The following is a 23,000-nucleotide window of genomic DNA, read 5'->3' on the forward strand; positions in this document are numbered from 1 at the left end:
ACAAATCTAGTGAAAAGTTTAAATATTAGAAGTGGTATGAGGTGAAATTGGGATAGGAAAGAACTAAACACTTACTTTAATAAGGACAAACAATAATTGACCAAATGAAAAAGTTAAATGGGCAGAGACACGACAAATTATGGCATAGATGTTAAAGTAAGACATAACAAACTTAGAGAAAATTATAATTGGAATATGCCAGTAGTGGTTTGCAATATGTTATAAAACTAACTTAGTGAAGAATTATGACAAAAGTGCCAGTATTGATTTGCAGAATATTATAAAACTGATAAAAGTTTTTAATTGTTGAGGTAACCTGACTATTTTGCTTTAATATTTTTTAATACCTTGAATAAATTGAAAAGAAAGTTGAATTAACTTCCCTTTTAATAAAAATAAGTAAGACTTAAGAAAAAAGAAATTGAAACTAGGCATTCAAAGTGTAAGCCTGTAGTTTTGTTTAAGCGTATCATAATTATGTAAGGAGAAGGATTATAAGCTTTAGGACGTTAAATTATGTCATTGATATTACCAAAATTATCATAGTTCTAGGTGTAAGAATAAAATAAGAGACACAAAGGAATATAGTACTATCGATGTAGATCAATAACCATTCCGCGATGAAGGGAATATAAGGATGAGTTTTAAAACATTTAAAAACAAAATCACACTTCAAAAAATGAATTTCAACATAAACTATCATAAAAATTGGAGATTAGTCTGAATGATGAAAACATCATTCTACGACGGGAATTGGGATATGTAAAATACAGCCCTATAATTCCCTCTATAAAATCCATGGATTTCAAAAAATTTATTTTGCAATCCGATTTCGAAATATTGAAAAAAAACATTCTTTCTTTAAGTATTCAATACATTCGTTAATAAATATGATGAAAAAAAGCCAGCCTTTTAGAATTAAGCAACTTTTTGTTGCTCAAGTCGTGAATGGCATAAATTTAAATGCACTCCATAAGTAAGGGATATCTTATCAAGATGAAAAGAACAATGTTGTGAAATAACACAAATATTAATTGCATAAATTTGAATATATATGAATCTATGTCTTGTCAATTCCATAAAAGGCCAACATCTTATCAAGATGAAAATACCTGCGATATTACAGAGTCGTGATATCTTGTTTAGACGGAGGTCATACAACGCAAAAGGGCGGAATATATACGTAAGGACAGAAAGCTTTAGATACTCAGTCAAGTTTTAGTCTTGAGAGTATTTTGAAATAATATATAGACATATCTTTAAACCTGAATTTATGCTAGTCTGTATACTCAGTCTATTGAAGTGCATTTATCGGAAAAAATGGTATGGAAGCACTAAAATAAATTAACTGTTTGTCATATCACGTTTGTTTATGTATCCAGATACCAAGTATTATTCTCGTAATCCCTTAGAACGCTCAGTAGGGAATCTGCATCGAAGTTAACATAATAAGGCCCGTTCCACCTTTAATATGATTCTCTTGTCAAAAATATTAGATATTATCTACAGTTTATCACTACCTTAATAACTCACTTAACCCCCGTATTTAATACATCCATAAAATAAACCGTCTTAAAAATGACATTCCCCTATAAATAAACCCAACGCGTTTGATACTTGTGACCATTTGATCTTATTGAAGAAATTAGAAGATTGAGATATTGTGTACGCAGGAATGTGTTCCGACTGTTTGCTTCTTAATGATCGAGTCCTTTTTTGTGAAATCAAAGGTACATCAATATATCATAACTTAAGATGTGAAGTCCCACAGAGGTTCCCCTTGGGACCACTTTTGTTTACGATATATGTAAATGACCTATATTTAGCACTTGGTGGACTGTATTTTGATGTTGGAAGAGCCCAAATACAACGGAACCCTAATCAAGCTTTATTGCGGTTTGCGGATGATACATGTCTTACGGTGGCAGCAAGAACAGAAAGTGGATTATTAACTGAATAGAGGTAGTATATCAAGGAAAGAAAAGTAGATAAGTGTTAATCACCTTAAGGTAAAATATCAGAAATCTCTTTGGGTAATTTTTTCTAGACCACCCGATTATTATCCTTGGTTAAAGGAGTTAAATGTCAGATCTTACCGTATTGCGCGTGTACCGCCTGTGAAATATCTTGAAATACCGTCTGTGAAGTATATAAAATGTATATAATCTAAAATTCTCGGAATATAGGGATTCTTAGGAGGTTGAAATATTACATCCCAGATAATATACTTAGATTGGTGTATTTTTTTATTGTCCACCCTTATTTGATTGATTTTTGTTCGGTTTGGTCATCTACTTTTCAAACACATTTGAAGTCATTACGTGCTTTCTAAAATTCCGCGATTCTGGTTCTTTTTGGTTGTGATAATCGTATATCAGTTAGAGATGGTTGTAGAAAATTAGTATTTTACCAGTTTCAGGTCTTTTTCATTTTTATAAGGCTCTATTTATGTTTGATATATTGCACAGAAATGCACCTGAATATTTGGTTTGAAGGTTTGAGACAGATGAGCCTGAATATGAGACAAGGAATTTGTCAGCGATTTCAAAACTGATTAAAAATTCTACAAGAACTACATTTTCCATTCAACATGTTCGTGCTTCTATATGGGAACACCTTTGTTATGATGTAGTTTAAGAGACTGATAGGCCGACTTTTTGTGGATTGCTTAGGGACCATTGTTTTGTTATTTATGATTTATAATTCTTATTTCTTTATATATAGATAAAGTAGGGAAATAGTGCATAAGAGTGTTGTTATATTAGGCTAGTGTAGTACAGGATCTCAAGCGGTGACTTTTTTTGCTTTTTTTGTTTTGCTTATTTTTGCTTTTTAGGGGAATCCATTGATAATTAATTTGTTTTGTAGTTTCGAGAATGGCCGCACAAGCCATTAGGCTTTTTGGCAAATTTTTCTTCTTTGTATTTCTTTCTGATTTTTTAAAATAAATTCTCTCCCTCTCTCTCTTAAAAAGAAAATAATAATTCAGTAGGAAAAATCAAAAGTCAAACTTCTAGTTTTCTGGATTCTAAAATCATTTATTCCTTTGGCTAATTCTTAAATTTTTTGTAGATTTGTTTTCAAATGTGTCATGTATTTAAGAATTTAACCCCCCCCCCCTAGTAAAGACCTTGCCAAGGCTCTTGAGGGCACACCTCAACTTTTATGTCTGTTTGCCGGTAGGCATGTGAAATTAATACATTATGCTACACAGTTAAATTGTAGCTATGGAAGTGGCACTTTTAACCCCCAAAGGAACAACTTTATACAAGAGCAGGCTAAAATACTATTAAATAAAAAATTAGTTTCCCATTTCCAGGAGCCATAATTTCACAGGGTGGCATAGTAAATTATATGGGAAAAGATATGTGATTATTAGATCCCTCCTTCAAACTTTAAACCCTAGCTGCATCCCTGTATCCATTGTGCCTAGCATGGATTTGTCAGTAAGAAACCATTTAATAACAATGTAAATTATGGTTTTGAATATTGAATATCTATCTATATCTTCAACTTTTCTAATCATACTTTTCTATATTTCTGTTCATGTAACTAAACCGGCTTAAAATATTTTTACTGTCAAGACAAGAACTTCATTTGGTTTACCTGTTTCTCCGTTATCCGATAATAACATTGACCTAAATATTGACCGGCTGATATATTAACCGTCGGGCCCTAATCTTGAAGCTTGCCGTGTTCTAAATTTGAATTTTCATGAAAAATTAGTTTTACTTGTCTCAATTTTCTTACAAGGTCAATTTTCATTTATTTTTTGTGCTTTCTGTTATTAGAGAAAAGATCAAACTCCTTATAGCGTCCTGAAGGCCCAGTATTGGGATCACGTTTGAAAAGACAAGATTCGGCTTTTCGAAGGGATTATTTCTATGTCACATACAAGAACTAAAATGGAATGAGGAGGTGTTGTAATTAGAATGAGGCAAGTGAATTAAAGCGAGACAAAATTGAAGCAAAACGACAAGTCAGAGAATTTAAAAAAAGAAAGAAAACTAGCTACAATGCTTTGCGCAAAAATAATCAGCATTGAAGTTCCTAGTTGACCGTCGCCAAACCATAGATCTCCTTGTATAACATCTTTGTATAAAATTGAATGAAAAAATTATTGATAGAATATATATACAACAAACCAACTATCGTAGGATCCAATGCGACTTTCGGGAAAATATGACGATTTTTAATAATGCTTGTGTAACGATAATATTGCTTTCATTAATAGTTTTAATTTAGCCAGAAATTCACAACAAACATATCTGAGTGTAAAATGTTAAGCATAGTGAGCATATTTAGGAAAGATATTTTCATCAGTTTCATAATAACAAGAGGAAAAAACCACAAATTAATATTTATTGAGAAATCCACAAATTACAACGGGTTCACAGCAAAAGAGAAGAACATTCAAATATTCGATTATTAGATAAGCGGGAGCAAAAATTACAACGAGTCCAAAACAGAAGTGCAGAACAAAGAAATGTGCAGTTACAAGATATGCAAATACGAGGATCAGAACGAATCAAAACTCGAAGTGATGAACAGGGAAGGTGTTTAAAGCAGTTCCATAATACCTGGAGGACGAAAATGAAAATGAACAATTGCTAAAAATCAACAAAATAGAACAGCAAAAGAGACAGGACAAAAACGACCAGAAGATCGTAATTTCACGAGTGAAAATGAACAAACTAGACCATGAAATGTGACAAATTAATTCGATTAGCTAGAGTAAAGGGCATTAAAATAATATCTGAAGTAACAATATATAAAAAAGAATAAATTAATGTTTGGAAATAATACTTGTCAAAACAACAGTTACTACGATTCAAAACGGAAATTAAAGAGCAAAATATTTGCGATTAAAAGACGAGTGGCAGCGAGCAAGAAAGAATCAGGATCAGTCAAAACAAAAGCTAAGAACAAAGGAATGTGCCTTTAGAAGAAATTCATTTTCACTGTATTCATATTCCAGTCTGTACCAATAATAGGTCACATGGATTAAATACTACCTACATTTTAATTTTATAGGCTGGGCAAAAACAATGAAGACTTTATATGACTGCAAAATACAAGCCGCTTTTGTCACTGAAGCCCACCAAAGACAAGCGAATAAAAGAAGTTATATTTCCATGTTTGGTATGTGGGAGTGAGTGAGGACGCCTAAAATCAATTTTTGTTATTCCTGTAATAAATTTGGCTAAAGAGAAGAGGCATTAGAAAGAAATCAAGAAGAACTTGGGGAATGCCCAAATGGTGGCAGTTTTGTAATAAGAGAAAGGACTTTTTGTCGCTATTGGAAAGCGTAGAGTAAAAAACTTACGCAACAAATGCGAATTTACAAAATGCAAATGCAATCCTCAGTTTCATCTTGATTAAGTTTATTATTTGAGTTAAATTTGTTTATTTTAAGTTAAATTTATTGCTGCTTAATTGGTTTTTTTATAACATTAATAAAATTTTGCTTATGGCAAATGCTTACTATTTGTCTTAATGACTGTTTTAAATTTGCAACAGGATAGCTATTTCAGGTACTTAAGCTGACTTTAATAGGGTTTTCTGTTTATTTACGAAAAACTTTGTGTTTTGATCCGACTCAGTTTTAGGGAGTTGCTAGCTACGGCTTCAACCCTGACATATTATCGAAAAATCATCCGTTGGAATTTTCTAATGAATTGTAGACGAAAGTATATCATACCATGAACAACATATAGGATTTTTGAGCAATTTTAAATTTCTTGACTGCAGACAGGGGCTAGGTTTTTTTTTAGATATATAACTTTATTCAAAAACAATACTTTCAACGATTCTGACGACTACAAAATGTAAGCAGTTTTTGGCACTCAAGCCAGTTGAAGAGGAGCCTAAAAAGGAATTTGTTGTATTTCCATGTTTTATTTGTGGAAATGAAAGAGGAAATTATAAAAAAAAATTTGTATCCTGCAAAAAATTTGGCTATAGAGAAGATTTATTGCAACAAAATCAAAATGATCCTGGGGAATTTCCAAATTGGGACAATTGTATCATCAAAGAGAGATTTTTGTCGCCATTGTAGGTGACAGAGAAAGGAATTCTTAAGCAGCAAATGTACATTCATACGATGCTCATGCAATGTTCATTGTCTGGAGCAGGGGCTAAGTTTCTTTTTTCGGTAGGTAACTTTATTCAAAAACAATACTATCAAGCAGATTCTGAAGACTGCAAAATATAAGCAGCTTATATGGGAAGTTTATAGTATTTTATGTAGAAATGAAAGAGGTAAATTAGAAATAAATTTTGGCTCGTCGTACCAGAGATTTGGTTCTAGAGAAGCTTTATCACAACAACAAAATCAAGATGATCCTAAAGAATAAATAGTGATATATCCTTGTTCTGTCCTTGGAAAGGATAGAAAGGCACTAGAAGCACATTTCATCAGAACTGCAGTAAATGACTTGAAAGAAATCCAGAAAATCCTGGGAAATGCCGAAAGGGGGACAATTCTGTCATTAGAGAGTGCCATTTGGGTCACTCATGTAGGTGGCATAGAATAAACAAGTTAAAATGAAATAAAAAATCAACTGCCTGTGATGCGTGGTCTATAAAGAATATCATACCAATACGATAAAGAAGAAAGTTTCAATAAGAAAACCACAATTGTAACTTGGTATTCACATTATATATTTGTAATTATGTTCAAGAACATTATATTAATATTATGTGTAGCAATATAAGCTTTAACTCAATAAACTGTAACGTTAACATGCTCAGTGAATACTATTTTGAATACCATGGTTCTGGGTGCAGGAACGAAAAATAAAAGAACACAAAAGAACATCGTACTGTAGATTTAGATCAATAGCAATTCCGCAGGTGAAAGAAAATATAAGAATGAATATATAAAACATTAATGAACTCCTAGAGAGAGAGAAGCTTTATTAAATTCACAACAACAAAATCAATTAGCAAACAAAACAATTAGTTCCAAACTCTAAAGCAAGGTGTCAGAGTAGTAAATTTTAAATACAACATCACAAAATCTTTAATTTAAATATTTTAGAAAGAGTATCTTCATTAGAAAACCTCACTTTTCAGATCATAATCGTTACCACATTTATCAAAACTAATAGGAATTCTAATGAGTATACTGATATGTGACCATAGTGCTCAATACAACAATAACAGTTTGTTCATCAATTTAAATGGTATGATGTAATGCTCCTGTGTTACCCGTAACCTAGGCTAATGATGTAATTTAGTTAAAATCATTACGGAGGGCATGCACATCATACGAGTGCAGGAGTCATGACGTCATCATCCCTATATATTAGCAATGATATGAAATAGCGGCTCATATCCATTTAAATTACAGAAAAATAATAAAATAACATGCCCATTCCATTTGAAAGATTACTTTATTTAGCAGCTTCAAAAGGAAACACACAGGCTGTTGAACGTCTTTTAAAGTCTGGCGCTGATGGTAATATAAGAAATGATTATGGTGAAACTCTCCTTTATTTAGCAGCTATGGAAGGACACACAGAGACTGTTGAATGTCTTATACAGTCTGGCGCTGATCTTAATATAAAAAATGAGATAGGTGCAAGTCCACTTCATGTTGCAGCTCAGGAAGGTCACACAGAGACTGTTCAATGTCTTTTAAAGTCTGGCGCTGATGTTAATATAAGAAACAATTATGGTGAAACTCCCCTTTATTTAGCTGCTCGGAAAGGACACAAGCAAACTGTTGAATGTCTTATACAGTCTGGTGCAGATGTTAATATAAGAAATAATTATGGTGAAACTCCCCTTTATTTAGCAGCTCAGGAAGGACACACAGAGACTGTTGAATGTCTTTTACAGTCTGGGACTGATCTTAATATAAAAAATGTAGAAGGTGAACGTCCACTTCATGTTGCAGCTCAGGAAGGACACACAGAGACTGTTGAATGTCTTTTACAGTCTGGCAAAAATCTATCTACGATGTTCTGGCAGCCCGCTAGCCCCACCCTTTTTCGTGCCATATGACACTTGCGGATGGTGGAATTTATATAAACCACGTAGATACGAGAAATAGCTTTTGAATGAGCTCTTAAGCATCTCTCTATGATGTTCTAGTGACCCACTAGGCTTGGAAAACAAAGAAGAAGAAAAAAAAGACCGTTTTAACGTTTTTTAACTTTTAGTAACAATGGGCTCTGGTCGTCAATGGTTCGCTCTTTACTAGGTTGTAGCTAATGCTTCAACCATGATTCTGCAAAGAAACTAGATGACATTGAAATCTGTGAAATCTAATAGGTGGTAGAATTAGTAAAAAACATAGTGAATTATAATTATAAGCAATAGCTTGTAATTGCTGTAATAGCTTTGCAAAATTGTAATAGCTTGTAAAATTATAAGCAATAGCTTGTAATTGAGCTTATAATCTATCGACGATGGTATGGTAGCCTGCTAATATTTCAGTAGCTTACTGCGGAAATCAATGCGAAATTACAATGCGGAAATCAATTCCGCAGTGAAAGAAAATATAAGAATGATAAATATAAGAATATATAAGAAGAAATATAATAAAATATATATTTTATAAAATATATATAAAAATATTCTAAAATATAAGAAGAAAATATAAGAATATATAAAACATTAAAACTCCTAGAGAGAGAAGCTTTATTAAATTCACAAAAACAAAATCAATTAATAAACATAGCCACTACTAGAAACGATGATCCTGGAAAATGCCCAAATGGGGACAATTGTGTCATTAAAGAGTGCATTTTTCTCAACCATGTAGGTGGCATACCATAAAATTCTTCAAATGTATGAACTGGAAAATCAACGTATAAATTGCTTAGAGTTTATATATATTTCCGCAGCTATTTTCGCGTCTCTCATCCAGTCTCTTGATTAAGTTTATTTTTGAATTTTCTTTAATTTGTCATTTTGTCAATGTTTTTTTCATAACATAAATAAAATTTTGTTTATGGCAAATAAATAATTTTCAATAATCAACGACATCTACCTAGAGAGAGAAAAGCACTAGAAGCAAAATTTTGTCAGGCCTGCCGTAAAGAAATCCAGAAGATCGTGGGAAATGCCGAAAGGGGGGCAATTGTGTCACTAGAGTGCCGTTTTGTCACTCGTGTGGGTGGCATAGAATAATCTGGTTGAAATGAACTAAAAAATCAACTGCCTAGGATGCGTGGTCTATAAAGAATATCGTAACAATACGAATAAGAAAAAGGTTTCAATTAGAAAAACGCAATCGTAACTTGGTATTCACAGTATAAATTTGTAATTATGTTAAAGTGCATTATATTAATCTTATGTGTGGCAATATACGCTTTAACCCAATAAACTTTAACGTTAACATGATCATTGAATATTACTTTAAGTACCATAGTTCTGGGTGCAGGAACAAAAAATAATAGAACATAAAAGAATATCGTACTGTAGATATAAATCAATAGCAATTCCACGGTGAAGGATAATATAAGTAAATTTAAAACATTAATAAACAATAAACAAACCTTGGGAAAAAATTAAATTTCTTAAAATAGTCAACTAAACTTAGAAAATGGGAAATTAGTCCAAATGAAGAGGAAATCATTCTACGGCGGGGAGGGGGTTGCTTTAAGCGAAAATTTTAAGTGAAAATGCTTTGAGAGGAGAGCAGCAAGGGTGGAAATGTATAATGGAATATCAATTTCTACTATTCACTTTTATAGCACCACTTCTTATCAAGCTTGCTGCGAGTTAGGGCGACCGGGATTGTGAAAAGGAAATGGAGAGGCTTGAGAATATCGGAAGATGGTCGCAATCACGCTTATCCTCATCCACATTTACATCCAAGGAAGACACTGTAGCAAGGTCTACACTATGAACAATATTGTGCAGAGTTCCACCGTTATGAGTGTACGTGTGTCAAGCATCTTTTGCGACAATACAGAAAACAGCAGGTAAAGACTCGGCTTGACTTATTACATAGTTCGCCTTTAGAGAATATTTAAGTGAAAATGCTTTAAGAGGAAAGCAGCAAAGGTGGAAATGTATAATGGAATGTCAATTTCTTCAATTCACTGTTATAGCATCGCTTCTTATCAAGCTTGCTACCAGCTAGGGCAACCGGGATTGTGAAAGGAAATGGAGAGGCTAAGAATATGGGGATATGGTCGTAATCACGCTCATCCTCGTCCACATGTACATCCAAGGAAGACACTGTAGCAGAGCCTACACTATGGTCAATATTGTGCAGAGTTCTACCGTTATGAGTGTACGTGTGTCTAGTATCTTTCGGGACAATATAGAAAACAGCAGGTAAAGAATCTAAAATAAGTTCAGTGCGGGTTGACTAATTACATAAATCACATTTGAAGTCGCCCATTAGAACCCAATCTTACCCATGAATTTCAATATTTTTGATCAGACTGCTGATGGAGGAGCACACTGTCGCAAAGTTCATCAGAGAAGACAGTGAATTTTTGTTAAGAGGAAAGTAAACATTTACCAATACAAGATTATTAATTCTAATAGCCAAAAAATTAGAGTAGTACAATACAGCAGTGACAGGCAAGGATCGTTTAACTAGGCAATCAAGTCCACCCGAGGGTCTCCCTCTGGTTTTACGACCATTTGTGTGTACACTTATTTATAGCTTGACCCCACACTTTATAATTTGATAAATAAGCCCCCCCCCCCGCCAAAAAAAGGAGAACAATCACAGCTTAAGAGGGGAAAAAATTATAATATCGATAAAACTTATTACCTGAATTGAGTACACAATTAATTAACAAACTTTCGAATCGAATTAGTTATATAAGGGTATCAGGACGTGAATATATCTGTTGAAAATAGATTGTGAAGATTAAACCCTAACCAAAGAGCAGTTATTATACCAGGCAAATCAATCGAAAGTGACAATTTAAGTGCGAAATCTTATATTTTCGTCCGATTGTTGAATTTGTTGTGTTTCAAGTTTAACTACACTTCGAATCAATTGTTAAATTACTTTAATGATAAAAACAAGGATCAAAATAATTATGCAGCATAATTAAGCATAATAATTTGACAAAAACAATTCATACTTGGTTCTAATAGTATTGAGTGTGTTTTTCCATTTATAATGTTGGTGCCGAGATGTTATAAATCCATATTTTAAGTTTTTAATTTATTATTAGTGCTGGAGACCATTATATTAATATTAATCTCGACAGAAGTAAAGCAAAATGAGTAAGAAATGATCATTTTAAGTGAATAACCTATAAAAATAATGACAACATTATTTTGGGATCGGTGATATGTGCTGTAATAAAAAATTGGGCTGTAACAACAAAATGGTGTAATCGCAAATTAAGATTTAGGTAATTAAGGAAAACACTTACAAGAGCAATACCCACAAGAGCGGTAATTACATATAGCGTTAAACCCCTTTAAGGAAGTAATAGAAGAGTTGCATTACACAGTATACGTGTTCTGGGTTATTTGAAATTTCCATACGTAAAAGAAAACATGTCTGTACTTAAAGTCTATATTAAGAGAAAATTGAACACTTAAGGAATTCAAAAGAGTAGAATACAGAACAGCGCTGATAAGACTTTTCTCCGGTTGAATGCTTTTTAACGATCTAGCACATTCAAAGCAGTTTAGATATTTCGAAGCATTTTAAATATAGGTTTTAATGTTTTAGAATAGTTTTAACGCTAGTTTAAAGTGAGGAGCAATTGCTAGTAAAAATTGTTAATAGATGAATAAATATTTTTTGAAGATTATTTTGTTCGAATATGAGAAATTACCAATGATTGATTTAGTTTTAACTTGGATTGAAATATGCTCACGGTTTATTCGAATACTCTAATTGAGTAGCGTGAAATTATACAATAGATGCCACATGCAGTTATGTTTAAGTAAAAGCCCACGTATGGAGGATGAAAGGAGAGATCTAGGATAAAACTGGGCCTAATATTTTTCCAGAAAATCCCCCCCCCCCTCGGAGATCAAAATGTGGCTAAATGCGATTTTGTGTATTTTGGGGATTGAATTAAAAATACATATTAAGGACTGTGCTGATCAAACGGGACTGCGTGAGGTTTTCATAAAAAACAGATTTAAGAAAAAAAAATCCTTTTTATATAATTAGATTTAAAAAAAAGTGTCAACTCATGCATATAAATGGGCGTGATAGATAGGATCTAGTTGGTTTTTTATCACTTTTATGAGTGAATACCTGTAAAATAAAGATCTACCAAATCCCTCAAAGATTATATTTGTAACACTAAAGGAAGATCTGGATCAGCAAGAGCTAAAGAGAGTCCAGATTTTTCCTTTGAAACGTCAGATTTATGCACATTTATACGTTCCACAAAGTTCTATTATTTCAGTAAGGCCTTGAAACTCATCGCTAGAATTTAACAGGCAGATTTGAATATTATTGTGATTTTCTATCCGTGCAAAGCCCTGCAACCCCTTCTTGCAAATTTTCTTCCCTTGTGATAAATTTATCCATGGAGATATCCTCCTATATAACTCACTGCTCCCGATCCCTCCTCAACGCAAAAAAGTCCCACTTAACGTCTATACACTTCCCAATAACCATTACTACATGTAAACAATGGTCAAAGTTTGTAACTTGCAGCCCCTCCCCCGGACAAAAGTCTATTGAACCAAACGAACTTTTTGAGAAATAGAAACCATGGTGAAAAGATCTAACAGCCACTTCCTTAATTCTCAGAAACATGTCAGATCGAAGGTTATTCTTAAAAAGGCTTTCGACAAAATTTAAGTTTTTGGACATCTTAAAACGTCTTTGTTTTTATTCGGAAGTCACGTGATTGAAAGCCATGAGGCTGAATTTCTTTTTTAATTTTGATTCATTTTCAGTATACCAAAATGGGCATTGATTCTAAAAGATTTAGAAATCACTGATTTCTTCTTGCAATTTTTTAAGAAAATTTGCGTGTTTTTTTACCAAAGAAAAATAATAATTGACAGAAGCGGCTAGTTGTTGCCCTTAAGTTTGACGAATGAAAGTTCTTAAGCCGAACTAGCCAGACATGATAATAAACAACAAAGAGAGAAAAAATTCAACAGCAAAAAACCTCAAATGAGACTACCGCCAGTAGAGAGAAAAGAGATGAAAGACTAAAATAACGTGGATATTTCGCCTGTATCTAAACTAGGCGTCTTCTGTGACGCATCGGCAAAATTAGGAAAGTGATTATTGGTGGCATTACGTCCACTCTTAGGAACACAAAAATGGTATTTGAAAAACTCTACTGATCTTACCAATTAGTTGAAAATTTTCATATTGGAGGAGAATTCATTTCTCTCTAGCTTTGATGTGGTTTTCATGTATTCAAATTTTAATATGAAAAAATCCAAAGATATATTAAGGATTAAATGACAAAAGCAATTTGATTTGATATGAAGATGTGACCATCGCTAGTTTGGATACTGAAGTCATTATGAAGTTGGTCATCCTTGCAAATGAATATTCTCTTTATTTTGGCTTTAGAGGCGAATTTTACAAACAGGTGTTTGGTTTGGCTATGTGTGGCATCTCTCTCTCCTTTGTTAGCAAATCTCTTCATGGACTCTATTAAAACCTCCGCTATACACAGTTTTAGGCTCTCCTCTTGTTTCTGGGGCAGATTTTTGGATGTGGTTTGCATTTGGAAACACGATTTAGAGTCCTTAGACGTTTTCCATAAACATTTAGATAGTTTTAATAAAAATGTAAAATTAGTGTACTTTGAAGATAATGACAAAATACCTTTTCTTGATAGCATATTGATTCTAAGTAATTTCCATTTACTGTTCTCAGTATATAGAAAGCCTACACAGAGTGATAGGTATTTGAACTTTGATTTGTGCCACCCTATTTCTGTGAAACGAAGGGTTGTGATTGCATTGGTGAATAGCTTTCAGAATTTGTTCTCAGGAATTTTTAAGTTCTGAATTGTTGTATTTAAGGAATATTTTATTTTAGAAGTTACCCGATTAAATTCATTGGTAAAATAATAAAAAATATGCGCATTAACCATAACCATAGGGTTATAGGAGTTTCATAGTGAACAGAATTAAATATGCCGAAAAGTCATTTCTTTGTCTTATGTACCTATTTTAGGGGAAATGCTTAAACGAATTTTGCGTAAACATAACATTGATACTTGCTTCAAAATTAGAGTGTCTTTAATTCTGGGAGGGATTTAACCCAGGGAGATTTAGTTAATGGGGTGTTTAAGATTCCTTGTTCTTGTGGAAAGTTTTATATTGGTAGGACTCACCAACAATTTATTGAGCATCGCAACTCAATAGAAAAAACTCTACAATTGAGAAAGCCTCCTGACACTTTTGTTTTGGCACTGGCTGAACATACATTCTTTCATCCTCAACATTTTATACAATTTGATGAGGATACAGCTATTTATAATGATAGGGGTTTTTTCAATGGGCGAGGGAGGCTATAGAGATTAAGAAACATATGTTTGCTAATCTTCCAATAAATAGAGACACGGAGCATTTAAATATTGACCCAATTTATGATTGCCTTTTGAAAAAAGAACCAATTATCAATAAGAGAATCAAAATTTTACATAATCACCAGGGGACAAGATTACCTACTGGAAAAGAGTTGCAAGACTACCCAACAAAAAGAGTTGCTTCAATATTAGCTAACGAGAAGATAATTTCGCAACAGAATAGTTAACTTAGTTTCAATTTTCATAATTTTTCCTTAGTTGCTTTGATGTCCTCACTGATGTAAATCTAATAGTTTCCTTTCCCTACGTGGATCAGTAGTGACAATTGTATTTATTATTATTGGTGGTGGTTTTATTTGTTTTTAGTTTACTGTTTTTTTCTTTTTTTTCTTTTGCTAAGGACGCCTAGTTTAGCTACAGCCGAAATATCCGCGTTATTTTAGTCTTTCATCTCTTTTCTCTCTACTGGCCGTAGTCTCGTTTGAGGTTTTTTGTTGAATCTTATCTCTCTTTGTTGTCAAGTCTGGCCAGTTTGGCTTACGAACTTTGATTGTAATATGCCAAGCCATAGCCAGGCTGCTTAAGGGGGCAAAGCTTCCAGCAATAATCCTAGACTCCGAGCCAATGCCAAAAACTTGCATACAATACGTTTGATTTATTTATTAATTTGATAGCGAAAAATACAAAATTTCAGTTTATTGTAGATATTTGCTTGGCGCCTCAACAGTTGGGTTATATTTTAATCAGAGTTTGAACCATAAAAAAAAGTTGCTGTCATACCATCTTATCTTCTAATGTTGCAGGCTATCAAATTTTTCATTACCTCATTCATTTATTGCTGATTGTTTATAGGAGAACTTCCTGAACTCTGTAAGAAATTTAATCTTGTGGATGTGGAAATTAAATTCACTGAACGGAATTACCAAACTGTGGATAGCTTTAGAAAGCTCATGGAAGGCTTCAAATGCATCGACGACGCTAATACTGAGGTATATTTTATTAATTCTTAAGTTTATTCTTTAGGTGTAAGGTATTTATATTTTCATAAATAACTTATTAATTTATATTTTTTAACGTATGTTTATTCATCAGCATATTTTATTCATTCTTGTATGATTCAAACTGATAATTTGAGCAAGTTTGATCTACTTCAAAGAATAACTTGATAAAATATAAATACTATTTAATTACCACACAATTTAACAACAAAACATTTATAATGCGCAAATGCCAAGAATAAAACTGAGCACTACACTTATTGATATTAATAATTACCACACATACAAAATTATAAAAACAAATGAGTTTTTTTTATAAAGAATTGTTTTAAAACCATTAACACTTTTTGAGAATTTTAAGTTTAAAATCCAATGGTCTCCAGGCAATCAGGGTAGTATGCCGAATATTGAAACCTTGTCTTATTGTTTAGAGCTAAAATGGAGTAATTGTGGCAAGATGGATGACTGAACAAGACTGAAACAAATCTGACAAATTATTAGCTAAGAAAACATAAGAAATTTGCACGCGATTTTAAACATTCGAATCCTAATTTCTAACTTTTTTTAACTAGCATAATTTTGCACAATTTGCTAATGATAATTTGTGAAAGGCAGATGTTGAAATAATTTGTTAACCCAAATAGTTGGTATTCTAGTGCTGAGTGTTTGGCATTGAGTGTTCGCCTGTATTACCTTACTTGATCTGTTTAGATAAATTGAATGTCTCAAAGAAACTCTGTAGAAGAATATTAATCTTTTTATGCATTAAGGTCTCATTGTGCGTGGCTTAATGGCAGCTTGTTTCTGTTCTTGTTTTTTTTTTCCATGCAGCTTTCCAGGACTTTTGCTCGCGCCTTTGGGTTCTGGGTCGCTGTTGAAGCCTTTAATTTTTTCAAAATACTTATTAGAAAAGTATATACATAAGAAAATGATTACATATATGCATATATATATACATACATACATATATATATATATATATATATATATATATATATATATATATATATATATATAAGTATATATATATCAAGAAAATACTTCTATCAAAAGCTTTATGTATCAAATTATTAAGTTGGGAAAATAATGGAGCTTTTCATTGCTCTGAAACTGAGATGTGGTGTGAAATGCTAATGCAACATTTTGCCTAGAATAAAGTTGAAATTTTAACATTACCCAAGTGGTTAGCACGCTAGACTGAAAATCCTTTGTCCTTGAACACAGGGGCTCAATTTCTGGTGTCGGGTAGATTATTGCAAAATATATCGTACAAAGAGTACGTTCCGGCAGAATAAGCTTCAGTCCTCTGAGCACAGCCTATATAAATACCAGTTGAAAAGTTTTTCGTACATAAAAAGAAAATTCTGTTAAATTCAGCTTGAAGTAGAATAAACCTGAAAGAGGTAAATTAATTAGGCTACCTAGAATCATCCGTTAAGAACATCAAGTTCAAACCGAAGCTTTTCTACTTTTACCATTTACGAAATGAACTTGTAAGTGCACTCCCGGCTTATGGCTCCGACGCTAGAGTGCACTTGTGCTCTTTTAATTACACTTTTCAGCAAGATGGAATATCCTGCCCTATCTAGGGTTTTAGACATCTGACGGTCCTAAGTGGGATATATGGAGTTGTTAAGTATCCCGTAACCACTTTATATGTGAGGTACCATTATTCTTAGGTTTACACTATATCCCAGTTTTTTCAACTTTTTTCTAACCTTGTCAATAGCCTCTTTGAATGAATTGATGATTTCTGACTTGATAGGTGGTTTAGAGAGGTATATCCTGAGAAAATAATTAATACTCATTACTTATATAGTTATTTAGAAAACTAACAACTTTATTTTCATTAATTCATGCGGTTCTAGAAGGTCGACTGATGCTTGAACAAAAATCTTCCGTCGGCTCCTTGAAGGAAGCAAGTCGTCTTAATAATGTCAAGTCATGTGAGGTGATCCTGCATAAAGCTATTTTAGGGATAAACTAGAGGTATCTTTTCTGGAGTAGTGGAATAATGAAACAGGAAGAAAAACAGGAGGATGCTTTATATACGTTTCTAAAATACCACACAAATAATCACAGGTCGACTTGAAAAAATAAAAAAAAACTCGATCAAGAACCCAGAAATCCTATAAATACTTTGCAGATCGTAGAGAAAAGTACGAGCGTGTGTGATATTTTTCCGTTAGCCCCTTGAAGGAAACAAAGTGTCTGAGAAATATCAACTCATGGTAAATAATCTTGCATAAAGCTATTTTAGGGCGAAACTAGAGGTATCTTTTCTGGAGCACATACCTCTATGAAAAACACCTCAATGAAAAACAAAGAGTAGGATCCTTTATAGATAGATAGATAAATCGATAGATTTTTTCATACGAAAGCCCATTTAGGCCATGGTGATATACACAAAAAAAAAGAAGAAATATAGAAACAAAACATAGACTGAAAAAACACTAAAACTAATTATTTAAGAAAATTATGTGGATACTGAAAAAATACTAAAACTAATTATTTAAGAAAATTATGTGGATACCTCATACCTACACAGACGAACTTTCCAATATTGTTTATATTTAAGTAACAGATACTTCTCAAAATTTCTAAAATAAAATCCTCCCCTGACCTCCCAACCAAAAATTTCCAAGCGCAATTCCTTCAACTCCCTACATTCTCTTAGAAAATGATACAAAAACTCATCCATCTCTCCACACATAGGCCAACTGTAAGGCCCATCCCTTAATCTATTTCCTATTTCTCCCTATATGCGTTTCTAAAATACCAGACGAATATTCACAAATCAACTTCAAAGTGCTAAAAAAAAATGCCCAATCAAGAACCCAGAAATATTATAAATACTTTGCAAATTGTAGTGAAAAGTGAGATTACGTGATAGTTTTCCAATGGCCCCTTGCAGGAAGCAAGGTGCCTGAAAAATGTCAACTCATGGGAGATGATCTTGCATAAGGCTATTGTAGGGAAAAACTACTGGTATCTTTTCTGGAGCAGTGGAATATTGAAAATAAAACAGTAGGATCCTTTATATGCTTTTCTAAAATACCAGACGAATATTCAAAAGTTCGGTTCATAAAACCAAAAGAAATTGTTGTCATAACTTCAAAATAACAGAAATTAAAAAAATAATTGTTTAAACTAAATTAAAGAGCCAAGAAATCAGAATGAATTTTTGGTCAAACAAATGAATAATATAAAAACGTAGACAATAACATACGAATACCATAGAAAATTGAAGATCCATGAAATTAAGATACATTTTTATTTCGAACATACAAATAACATAGAAACATGGACAATTTTTTTAAAGAAAATGAAAGAGCCAAGACATTAAATTGAACTGTTAAGAATTAGAAATGAATAGTAAGATTCATAGTAAACGTTGAAGAAACCAATATTCCTTCTTTTCCAGGACCAGGGGTTAAAAATTTAACTGATGTTTTGCTGGGTAAAAAATTAGCTGATGAATGAAAGTATTGTTTTTGAATAAAATTACCTACCTAAAAAAAAATCCTAGCCCCTGTCTGCAGTCAAGAAATTTAAAAGTGCACAAAAATCATATATGTTGTTCCTGGTATGATATACAACCATTCAAAATTCGTTGTAAATTTCCAATGGATGACTTTTCGATAATATGTCCGGGTTGCAGCCGTAGCTAGGAACTCCTTAAAACAGAGTCGGATCAAAACACAAAGTTTTTCGTAAATAAGCAGAAAATCCTATTAAATTCAGCTTGAAGTAGAATAAACCTGAAAGAGCTATCCTGTTGCAAATTTCAAACAGTCATTAAGTAAAACACTAAGCATTTGCCATAAGCAAAATTTTGTTAAAGTTAAAAAAAACTATTTAAACAGCAATAAATTTAAAATAAACAAATTTAACTCAAATAATAAACTTAATCAAGATAAACCTGAGGATTGCATTTGCATTTAGTAAATTCGCATTTGTTGCGTAAGTATTTTACTCTACGCTTTCTTCAATAGCGATAAAAACTCTTTTTTCTTATTACACAATTGCCCCCATTTGGGCATTCCCCAGGTTCTTCTTGATTTCTTTCTAATCCCTCTTCTCTTTGGCCAAATTTCTACATTTTAAAAATCTAAATTGATTTTTAGGCTTCCTCGCTCACTTCCACGTACAAAGCATGGAAATATAACTTCTTTTATTCGCTCCTCTTCGGCTGGTTTCAGTGAAAAAAAAACTGCTTGTATTTTGCAGTCATAAACATTCTTCGTTGTTTTTGACCAGCCTATAAAATTAAAATACAAGCAGTATTTCATCCATTGGACCTATCACGAATGCTGACTGGAGCATGAATGCAGTGGGTGACCATCCTCATCTGATCACGGAGACATTTTACTTTAGAAGAAACTATTAGATACATATTCTGATCTGGAAAGAATGGAAAATTTGTTTTTGCTTGAAAAGAACAAGACTGGTCAAGACGTGTCTTTGAAAACCGTGAAATTATGATTCAAAAATTTATTTTAACATCTCAACTCTGGTTTCAATATTTTTTTCTTGTTCTTCTTTCTACATGACAAATTTGTAAAAGATGGTTTGAAAATAGGAATGCTGAGGTCACATGTTCACCAAAACTTTAAGAATACAACTTGAATTACTAATTAGATACTGTAGTATGAAAATATTGCTGCCAACTTAATACTGACCACGAATTCATACTAGTGAGAACGAAAAACTTGAACCAGAACGAGGACTTGATAAATCTCGGTAAATAACAAAAATTACTCTTCTCTTGGCTAACGTCACAAACAATCTAGCCTTCCTTGGCTTTTCCGAGTATACCCACAAAAGCAGACAGTGAGGAGGGGGCCTTCAGCTGCTTCCCCATAGTTTTGCAGGTTTTAAATGATTTGAGTATATAAATTAACTAAATTAACATTCTTATAAAATATTTTATCGTTAAATACATAACTGTTACTAATTAAAGAGAACTATACTTGAAGACGCAAGGAGTTCATAACTCTTCAACACATGAAATGCCAGAATCCAAAAATAAAATAAATTCAAAATTTAGTAAAGTAATCCAAAATCGATTAGGCTGCTAAAATCTTTTTTTAGAGTTTTGATAGCATTATTTCCAGAGCCCTTTCCTCTTTTCTTTCCCAACATTAAAGGCGATGCTCTACTTAGGAATTTTTTGAACAAAATTCATTACCAACCTTCAAACTTGATTAAGAGTGATCAGTAGCCTCCCCCCCAACCTCCCGAAACCAAAACAAAAACGTTCAAGTTAATGAGAGAATATAGGAAGGAAAAATACGCATTTGCCATTTTGCAGTGCATGCTTTAAAGAGGAGCGTTTTTATTTTGTTTTTTCTTCTTTTTTTGAAAAGATTCTTAGGCTGCATAGGCTATACAAGATGAACGGAAAATAAAAAATCGGAAAGAAAATGAAGAAACGGAAGGACGAAAGAACGACAATAATCCTTAGCCAATGGCCGAATTTTTGTTCACTGGCTGGAAATTAACCTTGTTTTGTCCTTTTTCTCTTTTTAAAAGAGAGCTTAAGGACATATTCAAGAAAACAATTAATAGGTTGGCGACCTAACATACATCACATTGTTCAGTAGCTGATCACTCAGTCAGTTCATCCTAGAGATTTCCGCTGATCAAAAACAAAACTTTCCTGTTTTAATGTTTCTATTTATTCGCCTATGCCTTTTTTTGTTCTGGTTTCAGTATATTGACTATCAGTTTATTCGTTTCTACTGTGCAAGAAAATAGGTCTACCTATCGTGAGACAAGTCAATGTTTTTTATAGTTTTATTACTTCTGTATTTTTAAAGTAAAAAAAGTGAAAACATTTAAAATGTATTGCGTTTTCAGTAAAATGCAAATTATGTTTTTGGTCTTGCGAAGGTGTGGGGGTTGTCAGCTCTACTCATATTAATTTTTACTGGTTTTGAGTTTGAATCGGTTATTTATTGTAATTTCTATTCGCTTGAAAAATTATTTGAATTTATTTCTACTCATTTTTGCTTAACGATGCTCTTTACTATTCTTTGACAAACTTATTTGGTAGAAAAAGTTTGTGAAATTAATTACTGTTCATTTTTTATTGACATTTAGCAGTCTTTTTAGCAGATAAATATTTTATGTCCCTTGTTTTTTTTTCTATTAGACTCCATAGTTATTACTTTAAAAAGATTATTTGACTTAATTTCTGCTCATTTTTGGTTTTATGAGGCTATCTACTTTTCTATAAGAAACTTATTTCGTAAGTTTCCCTTTAGTAAGTACTATATGTAAGTAATTAAATCGAGAAAACAACAAGTGTTTCAACTGAGAGTAAGGAGCAACCTCAAACCTTAGAATAAACCGAAATTACTACGTATATGAAAGAGATTGCTTCCTCCTCAAGACCTTGCTCTTTGCGCTAAAACTTTTTTTTATAGAATTTTAGATCAAAGCTAATTGTTCTAATTAAACGGTCTTTGTGTTGCAGGAATCGTTCTTAAAGAATTAGGAAAAAAAGTCGGAACTTTAGCGTAAAGACCAGAATTTGTAAGAGGGGCAAGTCCTTTCATATACGTAATAATATCTGTTTGTTTTAATTTTTGATGTTACTCCTTAGTTTCAGTTGAAAAAGCTTGTTTTTTAATTTAATTTCTGATCGTATTTAAATAATTCCGGGAAATCCAGCTTTTCCGGATTTCCCGTCAGCTGAAAGAAACTAACGAAGAAACTGGTTTGTTCGCGAGTTTTACACAGTGTAAACTTGAGTGAATAGCGTAAAGTACATAAATTCCAAAATTCCTTCCGCCTGAGGAAAATGAAAAACAAAACTCAAATAAAATTGCCAAATTTGGAAAGTCCTATTTTTCACATGGGGTATTTTCCAAGGGGGGGGGGTTGTTTTCCAGGGGGGGTTCCTGGGGGGGGGGGGGTTAAACCCCGGCAATCCTTCTGAATATACCTCCAACCTATTTTTACAGTTTAGCTTACGTGTCACACTTAGCCTTGGATGATCAGTTTAGATTGAGAGTTCATTCTGTAAGTACCTCTATTGAATGTAATCTGGATATAATCTCATTATATAGTAAGACTCAATTGTGATTCGCTATGGAGAGTTCATAATTTACCTTAAACTTGAAAATATTTAAACTTGGATTATTTATTTATTTGTTTTCCCTACGGACTTTTATTGAAAATACTTTCCAAAACAGTACTTGGATGATTTGACAGCTAATTATTTGAGTATAATTTCCCCTGGGATTTATGAATTTAACACCCTTGTTTGGAAGAAAATTTATTTTGGACTCATAAATAAGTTTTATTACCATTAAAATTGTATTGCTATCTCAAATCACAAGGATTTATATAAATTTTGATTATGAATGAGGTTTGTATGAAAAAATCAATTTGCGATCCAATGGACACGAGAGTGAAAAATGATTAAACTAAACAAGAATAGAAAAATAAGCTTTTTATACTAGATTTTGGAGATCGACATGGAACTAGTAAATGACAGGGAGAGAAGGTTTCATTCAGACATATGCCCAGTGTTGGG

At 32.6% G+C, this 23,000-nt stretch overlaps 1 protein-coding gene and 1 long non-coding RNA gene across 2 annotated transcripts; one reads left to right on the forward strand and one right to left on the reverse strand.

The window, feature by feature from the left end:
- Window positions 1–876: 876 nt before the first annotated feature.
- Window positions 877–20,335, forward strand: LOC136033119 (uncharacterized). Its single transcript, XM_065713750.1, has 4 exons — window positions 877–1,323; window positions 5,035–5,142; window positions 15,309–15,445; window positions 19,582–20,335. Exons 2-4 carry the CDS (start codon window positions 5,049–5,051, stop codon window positions 19,657–19,659), a joined length of 309 nt encoding a protein of 102 aa, XP_065569822.1. The 5' UTR covers window positions 877–1,323; window positions 5,035–5,048; the 3' UTR covers window positions 19,660–20,335.
- Window positions 8,636–18,548, reverse strand: LOC136033120 (uncharacterized). The gene is made up of 2 exons (XR_010618861.1): window positions 16,631–18,548; window positions 8,636–8,806 (listed from the first exon to the last, which is right to left on the reverse strand). It is a non-coding gene; the product is annotated as an uncharacterized LOC136033120 (long non-coding RNA).
- Window positions 20,336–23,000: the final 2,665 nt, after the last annotated feature.

This window comes from Artemia franciscana, chromosome 11, assembly GCF_032884065.1.
Source record: "Artemia franciscana chromosome 11, ASM3288406v1, whole genome shotgun sequence".
Classification (NCBI taxonomy): domain Eukaryota; kingdom Metazoa; phylum Arthropoda; class Branchiopoda; order Anostraca; family Artemiidae; genus Artemia; species Artemia franciscana.